Source organism: Electrona antarctica (assembly GCF_951216825.1).
Source record: "Electrona antarctica genome assembly, chromosome: 21".
NCBI classification, from domain to species: domain Eukaryota; kingdom Metazoa; phylum Chordata; class Actinopteri; order Myctophiformes; family Myctophidae; genus Electrona; species Electrona antarctica.
The window spans coordinates 8,469,672-8,490,353 of record NC_136802.1 but is presented as its reverse complement, the minus strand read 5'-3'; the positions used below and the strand labels follow the sequence as shown (position 1 = coordinate 8,490,353).

General features: G+C 42.2%; 1 protein-coding gene across 4 annotated transcripts in view; it reads left to right on the top strand.

Moving 5' to 3' along the window:
• Positions 1-706: 706 nt before the first annotated feature.
• clcn3 (chloride channel 3) overlaps positions 707-20,682 on the top strand; it is a 73,613-nt gene continuing 53,637 nt past the window's right edge. For 3 of the 4 annotated variants that reach the window (XM_079491035.1, XM_079491031.1, XM_079491036.1), the window contains exons 1-2: positions 707-820; positions 10,536-10,724. In XM_079491035.1, the coding sequence (XP_079347161.1) occupies positions 10,562-10,724 (163 nt within the window). In that variant the 5' untranslated portion in view covers positions 707-820; positions 10,536-10,561. The remainder of the gene's footprint in view (positions 821-10,535; positions 10,725-20,682) is intronic. The other variant, XM_079491033.1, reaches the window with a different exon arrangement.

The following is a 20,682-nucleotide window of genomic DNA, read 5'->3' as shown; positions in this document are numbered from 1 at the left end:
GGACTAATAAACACTCAGAAGTACCCATTGAATTGTATTGATTCCTTTTTTAACAAATTTCAAAATTTACACACAAAGTACACAAGTATATATTTTCAATTTCACAGTTGATCAAATTCTAAATAATTAATGGCCTATTCATTTTTTTTACCCCTAATAAATATTAAAATGATAAATAAAAAATATTAAATTTAATGAACAAGAGAATGAAATAGAAGTGCATATTTTGCAGTTGTCAACCACTTATTCAGATTCCAAAGATGTCTCATGCAGGCTAATGCAAACATGAGTGACATCATGGGATGGATGGGTGATTGAACAGTTTTTGGTAAATCACGACCCTGACGGGTCCATTTGGTTTCCATTTGTACACTCTGGTTTTACAATATAAATTGGGCTCCCAGAGATAGAAATACCATTAAATGGGGGTCTGTACTGTCATGTAGCCTAATTGCATGTCAAACTGGGGGTCCTTGATTTTTTTTTTTTTTTGAGAGACCCTGGCATATCTTTTCACAGTTTTGTCACTGACAGGCAATTAGGCATAGGCTACTGTATGTGTGTGTGTGTGTGTGAGAGAGAGAGAGAGAGAGAGAGAGAGAGAGAGAGAGAGTGAGGGGGGGTCTGTAAGAGACCGGAAGTGAACGTCACTGACACGGGAATGAAAAAAAAAAAAAACACACACACACCATGATGATGATGATGGGGAGAATGTTAAACATGTTACTGTAGCACTAGGGAGGAACAATCTGGGGCTCTGAACTCGGGGAAAAAGGATGAATCGTGGTGGTGTGCGGGCAGGAATCGAGGCTTTGGGAAGGTAGGTTTTAACGCGACCATCTCTGGCTGCTACAACAATAAAATGATGTTCATGATGTGTTTTCAAGGCCATTCTCTCAGCTTCTCGTCAAATAACCGAGAACTGAACTCACAGGTTGATGACGATCGCTGTGTAAAAAAGAACAACAAAAAAAAACAAAAAACACCTTCCCTTTTTAGACGTATTCTAATTTGTTCTGCTTTATATTATTATTATTATAGCACCGGGAGATAGATCGGGCGTTTTGTTCAGATGTTTTCTGGGCCCGGAGGGTCGCTATTAAAGTAGTGTGCGCCTCACACTGTGCTGATCTGGTCAGAATGTGGAGAAGTGATGCTTTTCTTTCGGTGGAGCAGAGCTGCATCAAATGGAATCAGGCCCACATGCAGCTAGGCAGCTGCAGCCCAGAGAAGAAGTGTGACAAAACCCTCAACAACATGCATGCAAATTGAAATATGACCACTGTCTGTTTTGTGCATCAGCATCTGGCTACTTAATTCATCATCCATGCAGTCCACATGGAAATAATCTGTCTACATTATCAGACAACAGTTGGGTGGTTCAGCATTGGCACATGAAATAGAAATACATGCTTTCATTTAAATTCAGCCAGAGAAAGTCATAATTTTGTATTAGCTTTTAGCGTAGTTGTAATGCTGGTATTGTTGTCATGTTGTTTTGGGTAGTATGTATAGGGCTGAAGTGAGTCATATGCTCCCTGTCACAAGTGTTTTTAGGTTGCTGCTCACTTGCATAAGTTATGTGTGCTGCTGCTAATACAAATGCAGCCTTGTGTAACATCTCGGAGAACAATCATGGCCTCAGTGGTACAGTATAAAGACTCTTCTCTTAATATTTGTGCACTACAATTACAAGGAAGAAAAGCACTTGGTCAGAAACACGTGCAGTAACTCAGAAAGCTATGATCATTCTAACAACAAGTTTACTAACCCTATAAGTTAGTAAACTAGATATAATTCAAGGCACTATGATTTATTTTATGATAAGTAGTAACTTAGTAAGAATGACTGTAGCTATGTGTGGGTTAATTGAGTTACTACCTGGGCCCATTATTTTTTGTTGTATTCATCCACTTGTGTAGCCGCAATTTGCAACGCTAGAGTTGCAAATTACGGCTACCACTTGTGGTGAGGTTTGATTTATGTCATATTTTTGAAGAGAAACTATTTGGACTAGCTTATTTTCTTCTTTAGACTTCAAAGCACATTGTGTTGTGTTAATTGTTGAATACACATTTGTTTCATTACAAAGGAGTTTCATTGCAAAAAATAATATATAAATTCACAATGTATAAAACAAAATGTGAGTTATTGTGAAATGAAACAAGACCACTGTCTGTAAGAATATTGGTTTGAAAATGTAGCTACTTTTCATTTGATTGTGGGCTGGGTAGATGTACAATCCCTCTAGACTTCTTCACGAATATGGGCAAATTGTATATTTTGGCAAAGTGTAACAATTTGATAGAAGATACCTTTGATAATTGACAGTAAGGGATTACAGTTGGTTGTAGTTTGTAGTATTTTTTGGTTGCGTCATGTTTCATCTTTAATTGTATCTAAACTGCCTCCCCCTGGCCAGCCGGGGTGCCTGATGGAGGGGAGAGGAACTGGTCGGAATAACGTGTTCCTTCCACGCGCTACGTCCGGCCGGGGAAATTCCCCCCTGTCAGGTGAAAAGAAGCAGCCTGGTCTCCTCGTGCATAGAAGGAAGCATGAGGTCAGTCTGTTGCTCTCCCCAGGTTGACAGAGGAAGTGTAGCGCCCAGGATTAAATTAGATAATTGACACTGGGTGAAAAAAAATGGGTTGCAAAATCGTGGGATAAAAAAAAGGTGGCTTACAGATAATACTGAAATACTTAAGAAACTGTATTTAAGTTTAAAAAGAAAAAGAAGAAATAAAACAATATTACAATCAGTCAGAAATACATTTTTCATAAGTCCTATGTGTCTGTATGATATCTCACAAATAATATCATATTGTGTGTAACCTCAAACTGCTAAACCAGGAAAGCATAGTGTGTCATTTTAGATTTGCTATTAAAAAAATAGCAGAGTTTTACGGTAACTCAATGGGTCAAGCTTGTACGTGCACTATTTTTGAACATTTTTGGAGAAAAAAAAGTGGGCAAACTACTGATTTCGAAGGCATTTGTAGAATGGGCCTCAGGTCTCAATGGGTCTAGTTGTTGTGACAGTGACTATTAATTAGCAAGGTCCAAACTACATCCCGTGTTGGTTGTTTTGTTATGAGGCGATCCATAATATTGAGCAGCAGCTTTTGAAGGATGCATGTCAAGGCCTCTGGTGGTGCTGTGAGTGTGAGTGACTCTCTGTCTGTCTATAGTCTGAAGGATGCATGTCAAGGCCTCTGGTGGTGCTGTGAGTGTGAGTGACTGTCTGTCTAGTCTAGAGCAGGTGTTCTGTGAGCGACTGAGCGTGGCCGTGGTGGTGAAATGCCGAGTCATGTCCCAGCAACTGTCGCCGCGGCAACACCTCCATGGTGATAAGGTCCGCTATCTAAGTAGCTACCAGTATTGCCATGTCTGCCTGGGCTTGTTCTTCTGTAAAGTTGCTTACATAGTGGTAGTTGTTTTTGTTTTATTTTTACTGTTTTTATTTATCTATATTTTATTTTTATTTGGGGGGGGAGGCTTGCCTCCTGATGTTGTTTAAACCACTGGTTCTCAAACATTTTCATCATTTCCATCCAAAAGTATTTTGTGACCACTGTACCAGATCTGTGTTCCGCCCGTGTGAAGTGAGGGGCGCTAATATATTAAAGTTGCTTATTTCTCTCACGAAATCTGGCAATTCTGTTTAATATTAGACTGTAGCAGTCTAGTAGTAGTGTAACAGTAATAGTCATTTTTTAGTAATAGTATTTGCTTTTATTCTTTATTCTTTGAGTCTTTAGGATCCCCATTAGCTAGCTGCCTACGGTCCACACACACACACATAACAAAGAGACATTACGTAATAAGTATCTATAAAAACATGTACTGTAACAAGTCAAGACAAGGGACATCAAAGTCAAGTAAAAAAACAAAACAACTAAACTTGTTATTGGATGCTTCAGTGATCAGAAAACGGTCATTTGTTTCACATGAGATTGTGGTGATCCAGATAATGCACAGATCTGCATTTATATTTCATTTCAATTCCTATTTATCTACTTTCAACCTGGCGTCCCTATTTAACCCTGAGGTAGATGACCCATTCTCAAAGTGGGGTACCAGGGGGTCCCGAGCTAAATTTGTTAATATAACGTCACCATCTACCTTGTAGCGCTGTGTCCTCAAATGCATGAAATCTGATGTAGGCTTGTACTCTTTTGTACTCCATACTCAAGTTTCCCTGATATAATTATAGCTCTGAATCGCCACCAATGGCAAGAACTTGGGAAAACAATGAAAATATAGATATAATATAGCCTGTCATAATTATACATTTGTATAATCTCTTCTTCATTTGATAGAGCAAGGTAACTGGGTGGTGAGGGTATAAATAATTGGAAAGCTTTTGTTAAAATCTGAGACTTTGCAGCATAATATAAATAGAGCAAACACTTCATGTTGGATTATGCTGTGATAAAGACAAAGCTTATTTTATCTGTTAATTGCCTTCTTTCACGCTCCCCTCTGTGGAGTGAAACATGCTAAAATTGGTTCCACAGGAGGACCAATGTTGCATGAATCAGCATAACTGATACAGTGCTTGTTCAACGATGTCCTCTTTTTGAAGATGATTTTGAAGGCACTTTGCTAAGACAGCAGCAGCAGCAGAGAGATAGGAAAGTGAAGGTACAACATGAAGCATGTGTAGCTTATTTTCTGTTACAAATACAACATTTCTATCATTTATTGGCAAAGTTTGGCAAAGTTTGCTTTTAAAACCGCAAAGCAGAACCCAGTCAAACTCGGCCCACTCTTACTCCATTGAAACCAAAATCGGTGTCATTTTAGATTTTGGTGTTGGCTTGGCTATTCAGAAAATGGAAGATCTACAAGCTCACAGTGTGTCACTTGGTGCCGCGCTGCAAGCTTGTTTTTGAAAAATATTTGAAAGTGTTGGAAGAATATAGCATTTTTTGGGCCTCAGGTCTTAATGGTCTTAATTTGGACAGTGTCCAAATCTTACCCAAACTCCAAGATATCAAATATGTATGGTACTGAGATACTCTATATAAGATGCAGACCTCCCCTTGGCGTTCCTTATGCAAACAATCTGAGTAGAGATTTGATCTGTTGAATTGATACAGCACATTGCCTCTCACAGAGAGTGGATGTGGTTGGCCTCCGAGGGTGGTGTTATGTCCTCTTCTTTGCTTCACTTAGGTTTGTGTAACAGGCATGTGCACACATAGACCATTCGAAAGGTCCCGTTCGGGTTGCCCGACAACTGACTTGCAGACAACTGACCAACTTGGGGAATGTGAAAAAGGGCCCCTTCCCCTTTACAAGTCTGTAAAACAACTGCCCTCTCCAGACCATGAATGCTAGCATTTACTATGGTGAAAGAAATGCAAATGCCCTCCTCTCCTTTCCATGCCATACCCGAGAATTGCTTTTTTCTGAACTCTCCTGATCTTGAACGCAGCATTTTGCGTTGAAAGAGTTTGTTTGGAAAATCCATGTCATCGCTGCATCTCCAGTAACCAACGAGTGCGGGGTCACGCCCGGAAAATAGCAGATCTACAAGCTCTCAACGTGTCGCAGCACGACGTGTTGAGAGCTTGTAGATTGGCTATTTTCTTCCAGCCCCTGCCTCTGTAACACTGTCTGCACGCCCATGGTAGTAGTAGTCTGAATTTAGGGCTCTTCAGTTTTACCTCTGGCTCCTCAGAGCATGGGATCTTTGTCATAACCAATTTTGTCAGAATCAATTTAGATAAAAAGGTGAATGATGGTTTGAAATGACATCTGTTGTCATTGTTTGTAGCCTTGTCCTACAAGTTTCACACAAGGAGGAGATTCTAAGCTTAACAGTACAGAATCCACAATATTAACATAAATTCAAGCCACCATAGTCTGATTACACGTTGCTACCCTTTAGAATAAACCCCTGACTAAATAAAAACGTCTGGGTCTCTGAGGCTAACCCCTGACTGAATTGAGGTGCTTACACATGGACATTTCCTAAAACTCACCTTCAAAATGTCTTGCAAGTTCTTCCAGCCAGGCTAATCCTGTTGCTCATTCCTTTCATTATAACCTGTTCTAAATGGCAGATCAATAGCTGTATAAGTCAAAGTGAGTAGGGCTCTGCATTTAGGCCCATGCTTTGTTTCACAAATAAATGCACGCCCAAACATCTATATAAAAGATGGAGTTTGTTTGACTCTACTAGTGTCAGTTACAGAGGAGTCCTTAACTCTTTAGCAGATTCAGGTCAAATCACTGTAGTTGGTAGCATAAGTTCTGTTATGGCAGAATAGAGTTTTTGAATGATTTATTGAAAATTCTCTGTTGTGAATGTGCCACAACGAAAGACCTTCAGAAAGCTTGACTTGTCTGAAAGAGTGAGTTGTCTAGTTCAATTTAAAAAAAAGTTAAGAACTCCTACAGATCACTTGGAGAGCGAGACAAGGCAAATCAAAGCTCTCTCCATCAGTGCCTCAATCTGAAGCCCTCCAGTTACTCATATCATAACAGTTTTCCTTCAGCCAGCTTGAGATAATTTTAGCTGTAGCGTGTAACTTCACCACAAGGTGGCGAGAGAGGGAGAGATAGAGGGGGGGAGGGGAGAGAGAGAGGGGGGGGGGAGAGAGAGGGGGGGGGGGAGAGAGAGAGGGGGGGGGGGGGGGGAGAGAGAGAGAGAGAGAGAGAGAGGGGGGAGAGAGAGAGAGGGAGAGAGAGAGAGATTTTTGAAACCTTTTTGAACAACAAATCTTGACCCCGACACAGACATGTGTTCTGCTTCCCCCAGGCTAGCATTGGTATTCTCCCCCTGACGCTGTCGCTGTGTACAGGATGCTCACGTGGTGTGTGTGGCAGTACCACCTAATCCCCCCCGTCTAAAAATACACTTCCTGGTCTGCATGGTTCCTGCAGAAAGGTTGATGTCACAAAGTGGCATTCTCAAGTGAATACAAATGTACACACACACACACACACACACACACACACACACACACACACACACACACACACACACACACACACACACCATGTGGGCCCATTTTCTCTACATGCTGCGGCGTTGACTGTTAATTATTAGGAATAATGTGTAGCAGCAGGGTAGCCCTGCGAGAATCCAAAAAGCGAGCCTGATTACTCACTCCCTTGTCGTGTGTGTGTGTGTGTGTGTGTGTGTGTGTGTGTGTGTGTGTGTGTGTGTGTGTGTGTGTGTGTGTGTGTGTGTGTGTGTGTGTGTGTGTGTGTGTGTGTGTGTGTGTGTGTGTGTGTGTGTGTGTGTGTGTGTGTGTGTGTGTGTGTGTGTGTGTGTGTGTGTGTGTGTGTGTGAATTAGTCTGTTTGGTTTCCCACACAGGTGTGTGTGTAGTGTAGTGCATAATCTCTCCCTTGGCCCAGGGTTGATCCCACTTTTGTTGTTTTGGAGACCTGTGTTCAGGTGGTCACATTGCGTGATGGATACGCAAAACAAACAGGGAAAAGACTGAAGTAGCAGAAAATTAAATATGTACATTTTTAAACTGCATTAAAGTGTATTTTCAACATTTTACCATCCAACAAAATCATGTTGAGGCATACAGTATTAGGCATGATTCTGCAACAATATAAAGTCTATTGTACAGTATTTTGTATTGTAAGGGGGATGAGTGTGTTACTGTGTTCATCCGACCAGACTTGTGCGTCTGCGGACTCTCTCTTTCCCCAGGTGTTTTGCCCAGGTGGGCGTGGTTCTCTTATACTAGGCATATTTTTGTGAGATTAAAGGTTAGGGTTTACTTAGCCTGGGCAGCATTTCTTTTCGGGTTTATGATCCGGTCGGGAGCAGATGATATCATTACGTCATCATGTTGTAGTCATTGTTTTGTAGTCTTCCGGCCGGAACTAAATCAGAACTTCCTTTCCCTCAAACCGGAAGAATAAAAGCGTGACTCGCACTACGCTGCATCAAGGCTTTTATTGGGAAGGTATTATTCTTCCAATTTGAGCGGGAAAGGAAGTTCTGACTTTAGAGAGTTCCCGGCCTGATGACTACAAAACAATGACTACAACATAACGTAACGATATCAAGCGCTCCCGACCGGATCACACGGCAATTTAGTAACACAGGCCAGGCTTTCCTCCGAGGTGGAAAGCCTGGTGACGCGAGGTCAGGGTTAGCCATGCCCACCTGGGGCGAAACTCCAAAGAAAGAGGGTGTCCCTGACCTGTGTGTCTTTGGTCCAGGGATATTCTTTGTATGGCTGTTGGCCTTTCTACCTCTGTAGCAGGGAGAGTTCCTCTCAGCTCATTCATATGTTTTCTGATTGAAACTGTATTAAATAAAATCCTTTTTGCAGTCTCTACTTTTTATTTATCTTATTTATTTTATTAAATGTTTCTGTATTATGTGATGTGATGTGATGTCTTGTTTTATTATGCTGCATGCAATGTCCGTCTATCCCAAATACTTTCTTTCTCGTCTCTTTGCGTCTCTTCTCTGTGTGCATACCTGCAAGACTGCATACTCTATGTCACAGTGTACCTAATTAAAAGCTACAATCTGTCTTGATTTTTGTGAATTAATAAAATCATTTGCATAAATCTAAATATTATTTATTTTGAATCAGTCTGTGTGGTAGCGTAAAGAGAATGTTAACCCATTCTGTACGGGAACCCCTTTTGGTGTTTTAACTAAGCATTATGTTATACTTTAGCTATTGAAAAATAGCAGATCTACAAGCTCATAGCGCGCCACCGAGTGGCGCGCTATGAACTTGTAGGTCTGCTATTTTTGAAAAATCGTAAAAATGCGGCACAAATCTTTGAATATATATATATACTTTCAGAGTGAACGTTTTTTTTATTTCGACGTCAGGCCTAAATGGGTTAATACAATTATTTAACTAGCACGTTGTCTCTGCCGGGTGGGTGGTAACCTCATATGTCCAAAACTGTTACTTTTCAGGTATTAAACATAAATAAAGAATAATAGAAAAAGTAGCAGATCTACAAGCTCAAAACGTGTCACTTCACGTCTCATTACTTCACTTGAGAAAATATACCCTGTTATCGGGTAATAGCCGGGGAGCCACAGGCCCAAAAGCTCAACGGTGATCTCATGCCGTACTTTTTGTTTGTGTTTTTTTCTATTAATTTGGTCATTAACGTCCACAGAATGAGAGGCCTGCTCTGCTGGAAACATCGCGAAAAAAGTTAAAAGTTATGGCCATTTTTGTATACCACATCGTTCGAGAGAGAGAGAGAGAGACAGACAATGGACACAAAACAAATCAAGAGATTGTAGCTTTATCTTGTGTGGGTGTGTGTGCATGTGTGTTTAACACTTTCTTTACCTTGGGGCTGGGCAATATATAGAATATTCCAATATTATATAAATATATACAGTATGCTCATGAATATGTATTTGATATTCAAATTCCTCTACACCGCAATGTCGCTTCCTTTTCGACCTATTATATTCAAAAGTCTGATTTAATTCGTGAAGAGTTGCCGACACATAAAACATGAACAGAATGATACTGCTGAATCGAGAAATGAATTGCTAAACGCGACGATATTGAAACGTTAGCGTATCGAATATTGATGACGTGTCGTCTCTGTAACAAGTAGCAGAGGCTGAAAAACAGCCAAAAGCATGTCTTTTGGCTGTTTTTCATCCAAATCCCTAAGTAGGCTGGGTGCCAAACAAAGTCCCATATCAAGAATAAAGTCTGCACACCAATTTCTGCTGCCAGTTATATCTTTACTTTACTTCAAATGTGGTAACGTTTCGGGCTGCAGCCCTTCCTCACTAACCTGACTCCGCCAGATGGGGCAGCAGAGAGTACACTGGGTTCCCCCCTCCTGCTCCCATCTGGGAACTCTCAGGCAGACTTGATGCCCGGCCACAAAACAGCCTGGCCAATCAGCAGCAGCTTCTAGCAGCTTCTAGCAGCAGCTTCTAGCTGCTGATTGGTCAGGCCGTTTTGTGGCCGGGCATCAAGTCTGCCTGAGAGTTCCCAGATGGGAGCAGGAGGGGGGAACCCAGTGTACTCTCTGCTGCCCCATCTGGCGGAGTCAGGTTACTTCCTCACACCTTCCAAAAGGTCTGCGGCGCAAAACGTTACCACATTTGAAGTAAAGATATAACTGGGAGCAGAAATTGGTGTGCAGACTTTTTTTTATTCTTGACATCGTCTCTGTAAAGGCCTATTCATAGTCTGGGTTTTGGGTGGTGAGGTGACCACCGGAGCTGTAATAACGTGGATCGGTGGTGAGTAAAAACAGAGAAGGGCTGGGGAGAGCGGTGGTTTGCTCTTCACCGCGGCTCCGTGACGCCATGTTGTAGTTGCGGTGGTCACCTCACCACCGATAAATCAGACTATGAATAACGCTTAACAAACCTCGTGATATTGCCCAACTCATAATACCTCATCATTAGACACTGACTGTAACCTAACATAACGCATCCTCACAGCCTTGCATGTATATTTCCATTACTCCTTCCTTTCCTTCCTTCCTTCCTTCCTTCCTTCCTCCAACCCCCCCTCCCCTCCTCCCGCCCCGTCCCGTCCCATCCAGGGCACCACCACTGGGCGCGTAGCTAAATGGAGTCGGAGCAGCTGTACAACAGAGGCCACTGCAGGAACAGCTACAACAGCATCACCAGCGCCAGCAGCGACGAGGAGCTGCTGGATGGAGCCGGCGCCGTCATGGACTTCCACACCACCGAGGACGACAACCTTCTGGACGGAGACGCTGCCTCCCCAGGTAGGAGGGAGACGGTGCACCCAACCCCCACCCCCACTGCCTCCCCAGGTAGGAGGGAGACGGTGCACCACGGTACCACCCCCCCAACCTTAGAGTATATATGAATAGAGCACCAAAGTCCTGACGTCACTGTCAGTAGAGGGCGTCAGTCCACAGGTTCATGTACTTTTTATTTGAAGGGGGATTTTAGATCGCCTCATATAAGAACTGTGTTTGAAAAATAAACCGATCACCCCGGCCTTTTCACTCATATGGATATGAAGCATCGACTGAAGGTGGAAATGTACAAATATACCCAAAGAGTAACAAAATAAGCTTTAGAAACGAGTCAAACAACCCAGAGACTACATTTCCGGGTAGGGGGGGTGGCTGCATCTGCCCGTCGCACAACAGAAACTGAATGTCAATTACGTTTATTTTTAGTACGAGTCGAGTCACCACCAGCTGAGCTTACGTCAACGAGGAATCTCAGGAACGCAATGTGTTGACAGCTGGGCGTGACGTATATTAGCAGCGACATTGCCTTCATATGTAGTTTCAAGGCTTTTGCGGCCACATTAATTACATTTTCTCCAGAAACTGGCTGTATCAAATATGAATGGACATCATTAACGACGCACAGCCACTCCCCTGACAGAAAGGCCGGGGTGGTCGGTTTATTTAACACAGTTCTTATATGAAGCGACCTAAAATCGCCCTATGGAGATTTCAATGCAAATAAAAGAATACATGAACCTGTGTGTTGGTGCCGTCTACTGAAAGTGACGTCAGACTTCCGTGCTCTATAGAGACGGCACCCGGAGGAAACCCTCAGGCGAAATGGACATAGTGGCCGGATTTGGTATTGCAGCGCTGGGCCAATTCTGGTCCGTTGACTATCATTGCGCACGTTCATGATGACACGTGAACGGTGAACGCTGTTTCATACGTGAACGCGTGCAATGATAGTCAACGGCCCAGCGCGTTCACGATTTGGCCCAATCCATCCCAGAATGCACTCTGTTCCTACCCGGAAGGAGGAGTGAAATCGCCTCATGCGCTTTTGAGCAACTTAATGTAAGTGGATGGGAGGAGAAATCCAGTGCTGTCTCTATTAATATATACTTTAAGCCCACAACCCCCATCCCCTCCCCAGGTAGGAGGGAGACCACCACCCCACCCAACACCCACCCCCTCCCCCACTGTGATCTGACCAAAAAGGAAATCAAATGGCATGCTGGCTGGACAACAACACACCCCAAACCACCTCCTCCACTCACTTGTCCTTGAGCTTGGTCCATCCCAACTCTCAAGGTCTGTCCATTGTTTTTTTTTGTTCCTTCACCAGGAAAAAATAAATCTCTCACTCCAGTGTTCGCTACAATGTGGATTTCCATTCCTACCGGATCAAAGACTATGAATCCTGTTCATAGCTGGTGGTGCCTTCTTCAACACCAAGCCGTTTTTACATTATTTTGGTGGTCTGGTTCGGAGCTGGCACAGCCCCGTGATTAGCGTGCGTGCGTGCGTGCGTGCGTGCGTGCGTGCGTGCGTGCGTGCGTGCGTGCGTGTGTGTGTGTGAAGATAGGATGACAAGACACCCATTGCTTCCGTTCCTCACCTGTGTGTTCTGAATGACAGTGCCTTGGTTCTCCCCCAGTGATGTGACGCTCATCCTCAACACCTCCATCCATCCATGCCCAGTTGCCCACTGGGTCTCACCACCCCCAGCGTGTGCCACCAACTCTGACAGTGTGTTTTAACAGCGGGAGAACAGCGGCAAGCTTTTTTTCATGTTTTCGGGCGACGTTCCTCCGCCCACTATCGGCAGTAGTTACCGCCGGGTTCTATAGACGTTCTATAGACACATAACGCACTTCCGGAAAATACGTCAGGCTGTCGCCGGCTGTTAAAACGCACTGTCGGTTCCCTCCGACATTGTGTTTGCCTACACTGAGATGTTTGTGTATTTCATTTATTTTTCCGTTGAATTTTGTTTTTTTTTATTTCTCTGTCCACAATTATGACTATTCTTGTATGATTTTATTTTTTTGTAACCCATCTTTTACAAGTTATAGGACTATATCGATATAGTGATGCACAGTATGAGACTAAATATTGGGGATTTTACATTTTTAGGGCTTCATTTAAGGCTTCATTACAGTCAAACGGTTACTTTATTCTTTGATCTGTTCTGTTATTTTCCTACTGTATATCTCCACTAGGTTATTATTTAGGCATTACTGATTATTTATTTAAAAAAAATACATATTTTGTGAAAGCACCATTAGTCATTCCCACAATACTGTCACAATATCGATGAAGTACTTTGCAAAGAAATGAAGCGTATTGGTTTCATAACCTGTTATATCCTTTTCCATCTGCCACCTTGATTTGGTTCCCCTTCATGTTCCTGTCCTGCTATTGTGCTGCTACACAGATTCCTTTTGCAGTTTCACTACCTCAGTCTTTTCTCCTCATGTTATGTGTCATCATCATCATTGCCTTTGTCTTAGATTTCTACGCCTTTTGGGTCAATGTAGTGAATGCCTGTTGTACAATACAATGGGCGAGAGCAAGCTGAGCACAAGCACGGGGTGGAGGTTAAAAAGTAGTTAACAAAGCATCGCAATAACCTTAACCACTTTATCCATTTATATGTTGGCTATATTATATATTTTTGAGAAAATGTTGCTTTTTTATATAAATCTTCTCTTCTGGGGGTACCTACCTGGCACAAAACGTTTTCAACTCAACTCAAACTTTATTTATATAGCACATATTACAACGACCAATGGTCGACCAAAGTGCTGTACAGGTATAAAAATAGAAAAGACATAACAAAAGTGCAACAATATGGAGGAACAGAGAGACAAAATAAGAAAAGAAAATAGAGCTATGGACAGTATAACATTTACATAATCAGGCACTGTCGAAGGCCACAGAGAGTCTTCAATAGGGACTTAAAAACCTCTAATGAGGTGGCAGAACGAATGTGGAGGGGTAGGCTGTTCCAGAGTCTAGGGCCGGCCGCTGCAAAGGCCCGGTCACCTCTCATCTTGTATTTGGTTTTGGGGTCGGTTAGCAGTAGCTTGTCAGCTGACCTGAGGGGTCTGGGCGGAACATAAGGGTCAATGAGTTCTGACAGGTACAGGGGGGGCAGCCCATTTAGGGCTTTAAAAACAAATAGCAAAATCTTAAAATGTATTCGGAAATGGACAGGAAGCCAGTGGAGGGAGGCTAGGACCGGAGTAATGTGGTTTTCAGATGGGGATGGGGATCCGTATATCAATTTGTCTTGGGCTTTCAGCCCTGCTTGCAGCCACACACACAAAACATCACTGACAAACAAAACATAACATAGATAACAGAGGAGGACACAACATTACACAAGTGCACACACAGTGTGGTTAATCTAACTTCCCACAGTCACTGCTGTTTCAGAGCCTCGTTCATCATTTTAGTTGACGCTGGTACAACGATTTTTTTTTAAACCTGATGTACTTCCACTTTGGTTCTTACTTATTTGTACTTGTGTAATATAGCTGGGTAACAGCTGTCAGGACGTAATATTTCAAATATCAATATTCATAATTTATGAATATTAATTATTAAAATATTACAATATAATAATTATATTGCTCACGTCACTGTAATGTAACATGAATTCTTGGACAGACTTGCATTAAATATTCCAACGGTACTTGTACTGTAAATATTGAGATATAATACACAACGACTTCTTAATGAAAATCATATAAATTTATTATAACAAAATATATCAAATGTGTACAAACAATCCCAAAAATTGGCACAGGTTTAAATGAAACCTTTTGATCAAAGTAAGGTCAGGTAAAGGTAAATAGTGATAGCTCCTGAAACAAATACAGGAAAGAGAAACATGAAATAATAAAAGTGAGGTTTCAAAAATAGCAGATCTACCTTCCAAAATAACATCTCTACCCTGCCTGAACGCTACACTCAGTTGCCATTTATCATGTGATATAATGCTCGCCTGTGTGTAGAGGTCAGCAGTGGATGGCAGCCATTGTCTGTAGCGGTGACCATGTGGTAGCTGGGCCGTGGTGCTGTTGAGCTAGCCAGAGGCTAGGGGCGGTGGATGGCAGGCCCAGAAGGATGTCACTGGGCAGTGGTTTAGTAGTCATCAGAGGCAGCTGTGTGCAGGCATCGGTTTTCCCTCGTCGGGATCAGCTCGGTGGCGCTTGGCTTAAGCTGACCCTCTTGAAGATTCGAGCGGCAGAGGAGACTTGGGATGTCTTATCCTCTGGGCGCTGAGAGTCTCGTAGAGAGAGAACCTGTCGTCTGGTCAGTTTTGGGTTGCCTCACGGTCTCTGGGAACCGGCCGCTGTGGCGCTGAGGTCTTACCCAGGAAATGGAACTTCTGTGGTGGGGACAGAGTCAACCCAGGGCCTGGTCAGTGAAGGAGGACAGAGTGTGTGTGAGCGGGGACGTGGCGTCAACCCTCCCTTGCTGCGGTCCTCCGTCTTCCCAGTAGAAGTTAAGAAGAGAGAGATGGCTGCTTGAGCATGGCTGCTTATACCGAAGAGGCGGAGACTGGCTCCTTGTCATGCAAGGAGCTGCAGGGTCCGGACGTGTGTGGAGCTGTAGGGGGCTGTCCCCTTAACCCATGAACCATAAAGCACATGAAATACTAACTCGTCACTAGTGGTTCTGGGGAGCTCCTATTAGTACATCTGACTAAATATTTGCACTCAGCATGAATTTCCACATGTGGAGATATCAAACAGTACAGCCGTATGTAAATTAGAAGTCAGGCAAGCCAGAATATAATTATATATATAATATATAATACACTCATCACATTAATTCAACACAATATATATATATATGGTTGAACCCCAATAGATAGTATACAAATATATATATATATTCGTGGTTCAAAGGCATAATACGTGAACAGTTTTATTCAAACTTTATTGTCTCATTGTGTAGTCTTAGAGAGGTTGCTCTCAGCATCTTGCATGCTTATGTAGCCTGCATTCCAATGGGCAATAAAGCTCACATTACGTAGGGGTCCTGGTTCAGCCCCCCCCCCCCTTTCTCTTGTAAGTAGAGTCAGTCCAGCAGTGTCAGGGAGAACATGGGGGGGGGTTATGTACCGTGCCTCCAATGTGTTCATTTGGTTATGAACAAAAATCCATCTGTGTTCATATCCGTCCAGGTCCCACGCTACATGTCCCCCCTTTGTCCTCAGTATCATGACGAAACGACACGTTGAGTCCTTGATCTTTGAGGGCAAAAGTAAAAAGTGAGAGGATGAACACAGAGTACACAGAGCATATACATCGCATGATTAAATGGCAACTTCTTATCTGCTAAACTGTTCTGGTGACTGTATAACTCTGGACTTCTTGAAAGAAAGTTCTCTTATAGGCCGTGGCTCTATAGTCAGAGGCTTCAAGTTAAACACAAAACAAGTCTACACAAAATTGAAAGAATAAGGCCAAAAACACAAAAGGAGAAACTCCTAAAAATGCACATAAATTACTGTATGTTTTGTTTACTATGTGGAAAGAAAGCATACTTGTTCTACTCACTGTGACGTGAATAGATTGATTAACTCTAGTACAAACTGATTTGAACAACAATTCAAAACAATTCAAAACAAAGAAAACACAGGTAACATACAGGTAATCTCAAATAGAGCTGAGACTGTTTAGAAAACTCCTATTATAATGTAGGCTATAATTGGAGGAGTGATGTGTTAGCATTTGTCATGCCTTTTTATCAGAGCACTTCTTTCTAAGATCTGTTTTTGTTTACCATAGTTTATTTTAAGCAGTGAGTTCACTCTAACTGACGTGAAGTAGTCACGTGTAGTTTAGCTACCGGTTAGATTGGGTTTGATTGGGTCTAGCTACGTCAAAGGTTTGCTGTAGGCTTTAGACCTATAATAGTAGGCATCTCTCCTAGTCACCGAAATGATGAAGTGTGTGTGGAGACATCATTTCTATATAGTTGTAATTGACAAAAATGATGGCCTTAGATTCACAAATTGGACATGCACATGTGGGTTACTGTCCCTAGCAAATTGGTATAGTGTTTTAAGCATTACAGCCATTGTTCCTCCCATCACTACAGATCAACAGTTCATGACTCTGTTATCCTGTGAAAAGAGGGACTCATGTCACAGTTGTAAAAGTGGCATACAGGGCCCCTACCACCCCCACCCTGATCAGGGGCGAGGAATCAAAGCTCCTGATTCACTCACAACTTATATGCTTAAAACAAAATACCACTAAGCTTTGTACAGTGCACGAATCCCTGTGAAGTCGGCCAGCAGTATTAACAGCTGTCATCTGCGATGGACAAAGGTCAACCATGGTTGGCCCTTGTCTGTCAAACATATTCCTTGATATATTACTTATCAGTTTAAATCACCTTTGATGGGGCAAAATCACAACCAATGTGGGTGGAGCTACAGTGTAGTTAATACATGCTGTTACCTCACCTATGGTTAGTAAAACAAATAATGATCAAGGCACACAGATAATGTTCATCATCATGGAGTGACTAAAAAAAATTTATGTTGCCGTATCTTATACACTCGTTTATATACATGCAAACGTGTTGCCTGTGTATAAACATCTCAAACTGTTATGAGACATACGTGACACAAAGTGTACAAACAGATGTATATAATTACTGCAAACAACAGGTGTAACACTGTATCCCCCCGAATGTTTCAAATGACACAAACTATATAGTGTAGTGGTCGTCTGAAACATTCACGTACAAAGAAATAACCACCGTGTTGTTTAGAATTATCAAGGTGTATAATCCCTCATAGATTTTCTCCAGTCATTATCAGTGGGGCTTGAAACCTGTCTGGCAGCGTAGATGCGGGATTTCTTTTGTCTACGAGATTCCTTTGGGGAATTCTTTACCAACACAGGGCTCTGATGACTTTCGGGGAGACAGTCATCGATTTGGGTGCTGACAGTTACATAAGATGCTTCATGGCATTCTCTGTCAAACGCTTCCTTTGCCAAGGATCGCAAAACAACGGCACGTATTTTCTCAGAATTGATTCCGAGAGGGAAGTGTTTTGTAACAGAGGGAAGTAAATTATTTAGGAACAACGCCTTGAAATGTACATCTTCCTCCATCTTTGGGCTATTTTTACTGCCGAAAAATGCTTTCATTAAACGTTTATAAAATACCCTAACATCTTCCTGCTCATGCTGTTTAATCTCCATGGCCGAAATCAGCCCACTTTTGGCAACATCGTGGTCAAACTCCCCGATTATTGCCTGACAGACAGAATGCCAGTCTAGTAGTGTTTGACTTGCCTGCCGCCTAAGGCAGGAGGCAACTTCGCGGCTTGAGGTTAAACGGATGAGATTCACCTTTGTTTCCACCGTGACTGGTTCATACGAACGTAAACTGTCAACAATACAGTCCAGGTATGCTTGGGAATCTGTATTGCCTGAAGCCTGTGGGTAAAAATGGTCTATATGTTTAGAGATTTTCCACAGGACATCATCCCCCAGGGTCTTAGCATGTGCCTGTGTGTTAAGGTCAGGATCTACTTGATTTGATGGTGGAGGTGACATCACCTCCACCATGCCTACACCATATTGTGCTCTGACCAAATCTGGAGTCTGACCACCAGTTGACCGGGTCACAACCCCGGACCGATAAGGATATTGGCTGACCTGGGGTCGCTTTGGCCGTGTTGAGAAAGGGGTTAAAAGTTTAGTATCAGGCACATAGGAGGTTGGGGAGGAAACAGGATCCAGCCCCCCCCCTCCTTGTTGACTGCTAATGAGAGGGGATGTGTCATTGCACGTCCTGTGGTTTTCCCACTCATTTTCGTCAATTTGGTCTATTTTAGCTTGCAGCATTGAAATATGCTGTACGCTAAAATTAAGGCTAGCGTCCTGTGAAGCCACAGTGTTCCGTAATTGATCGATTTCTATATTTAGTTTGTTCACATTAGAATTCAATTCTGAGATTACTTTTGACTGATTAACCCCCAACTGGGTCTGCTCCACAGGTCCACAGCAAAGCTGACCATTGCGTGCCTGAGTTCGACCTCTGACCTCGGTCAGGAGGTCCTGAAAACATTTAACCATATCATCATTAGCGGTACATTTACGACTCTCCAGGCATGCAATCCTGTCTTGCAAATCTATGACAGAACTCTGTAGTTTACAGATTTGAGTCAAATCACCATATCTTTGCATTGTCACATTTTCCTGTTTTAAAACATCTCTCAGCAGTTCGATCTTTTGACTCTTAGCTGTTGATAACGGTGTAATCAGTTGACACATGTCCGTATCACAATCAAATCGAAAAGTATTTTTCAGTTTGGGATCAAAATTTAGCCCTCTTATTGCTTGTGCTACCACATATGCCATGTTATGCAGCATATTTGAGCAATTTTTGAGACAAGGACTGCTGAGAGATAGTCACTGGGAAAAAAAAAATTATGAGATTTCTCTTCGGCTGGCAAAAATAGTTATAATGTACCACTTGTCAGTATATAATCGTGACTAAGGGAACTAGAAGTGTGTTTGGTCTACTTAAAATTAAGTTGAAAATACTTTGTAGGTGAACTTTGATAGTTCGAACAAGTTTAAAATAGAATTTAGTTGTTTCCCTGGAAATTAAATAATAACTTCTAGGATTCTGAACTGATTGTAACCAATCTGTTCTGCCAAAATGAATTAAAGCTTAAGTCTAGATCATAATGGAACTAAGTTGGATAGCATTATAATTATTTTGAGGTTAACAAGAACACATTTGCCACTGAAGTGAATCTCTCACAATTTGGTACAAGACAAAGACTTTCACAGCCAGGAGAGAGTTTAGAAATAAACTACTAGTATACATTCTGCAAAATTGGTGATAGGAGTTTGTCTCTCTCTGTCTGCATGGCCCAACACAGGGGAACAGGCCCAGAACCCCCCCTTCTTCCTCTTCGATTTGAAGGGATGAAGAAAAATAGGTGGGGGTCAGGTCTGCCGTGTGGCTCTGGAGGCCAAAACTAAATGGGGTTGGTGTCAACTGGTTGTTGACTCAGCTAATCCTGCCTGGGTTTATGGCCTGGAACCAGGATGGACTACCCCAAAAGGTTTACAACACTCACCCCCCTTTTCAATGATTGATAACAAATCTTCAAAGGGGGTTGTGTGTTGTGTGTGTGTGTGTGTGTGGGTGTGTGTGTGAGGGCCAAAAATCTAAAATGGTTCCGGTCAAACACACACAGTGCACACAAACTTCCTCTCTCACCCTAGGCAGAGAGATGTTTAACTTTAACCATTTGGCCAAGTTAAATACAAACCAACAACATGGTACACATTTAGTTTCAATAAACACCTCAATCAAAAACCCTAGCTTGCTTGGAGCCAGAGGCCAAGGTCTTATAATGTGAGGCAGGAATTAAAACCAAAACATATAACCAGACTGCTGATCTGTGCAGAATTTTGCTCCAGCAAAATTTCACACCAACTGCTACTGTGTCACTAATAGGCTACAAAAGGAAAACAAACTTATGACAAGCTGCTTACGTCCAATCACTAACCTGAGTGTCACAGTTTCACTTCTATTTAACCAACAGTATGCAGTTATGACTATTGGTAAATAGTAGTTATAGTTACACTTGAGAATTAGTGATAGACCTATAACACTTAATTTTTTACTCTACAGGAAGTGAAACAAAGCTGTATTTCAAAAACGTCCTCTAGTTATGGAGAGGGCTTCCAAATAATGTCAAGATCTACTCGATTTGACACAGATATTATGAATCCAATGTGTCAGATGGAGGATATTTGACATATGGTTTCACGCCACTATAGCCACATTTGCTTGTCTAGATCGCTAATCCTGAACAAAGCTTGATGACTCAGTGTATCCAGAGTCGATCATATATGATATATGATATGATTATGACAATATTTAATATATTATCATAACTTGGGGAGTCCCCACA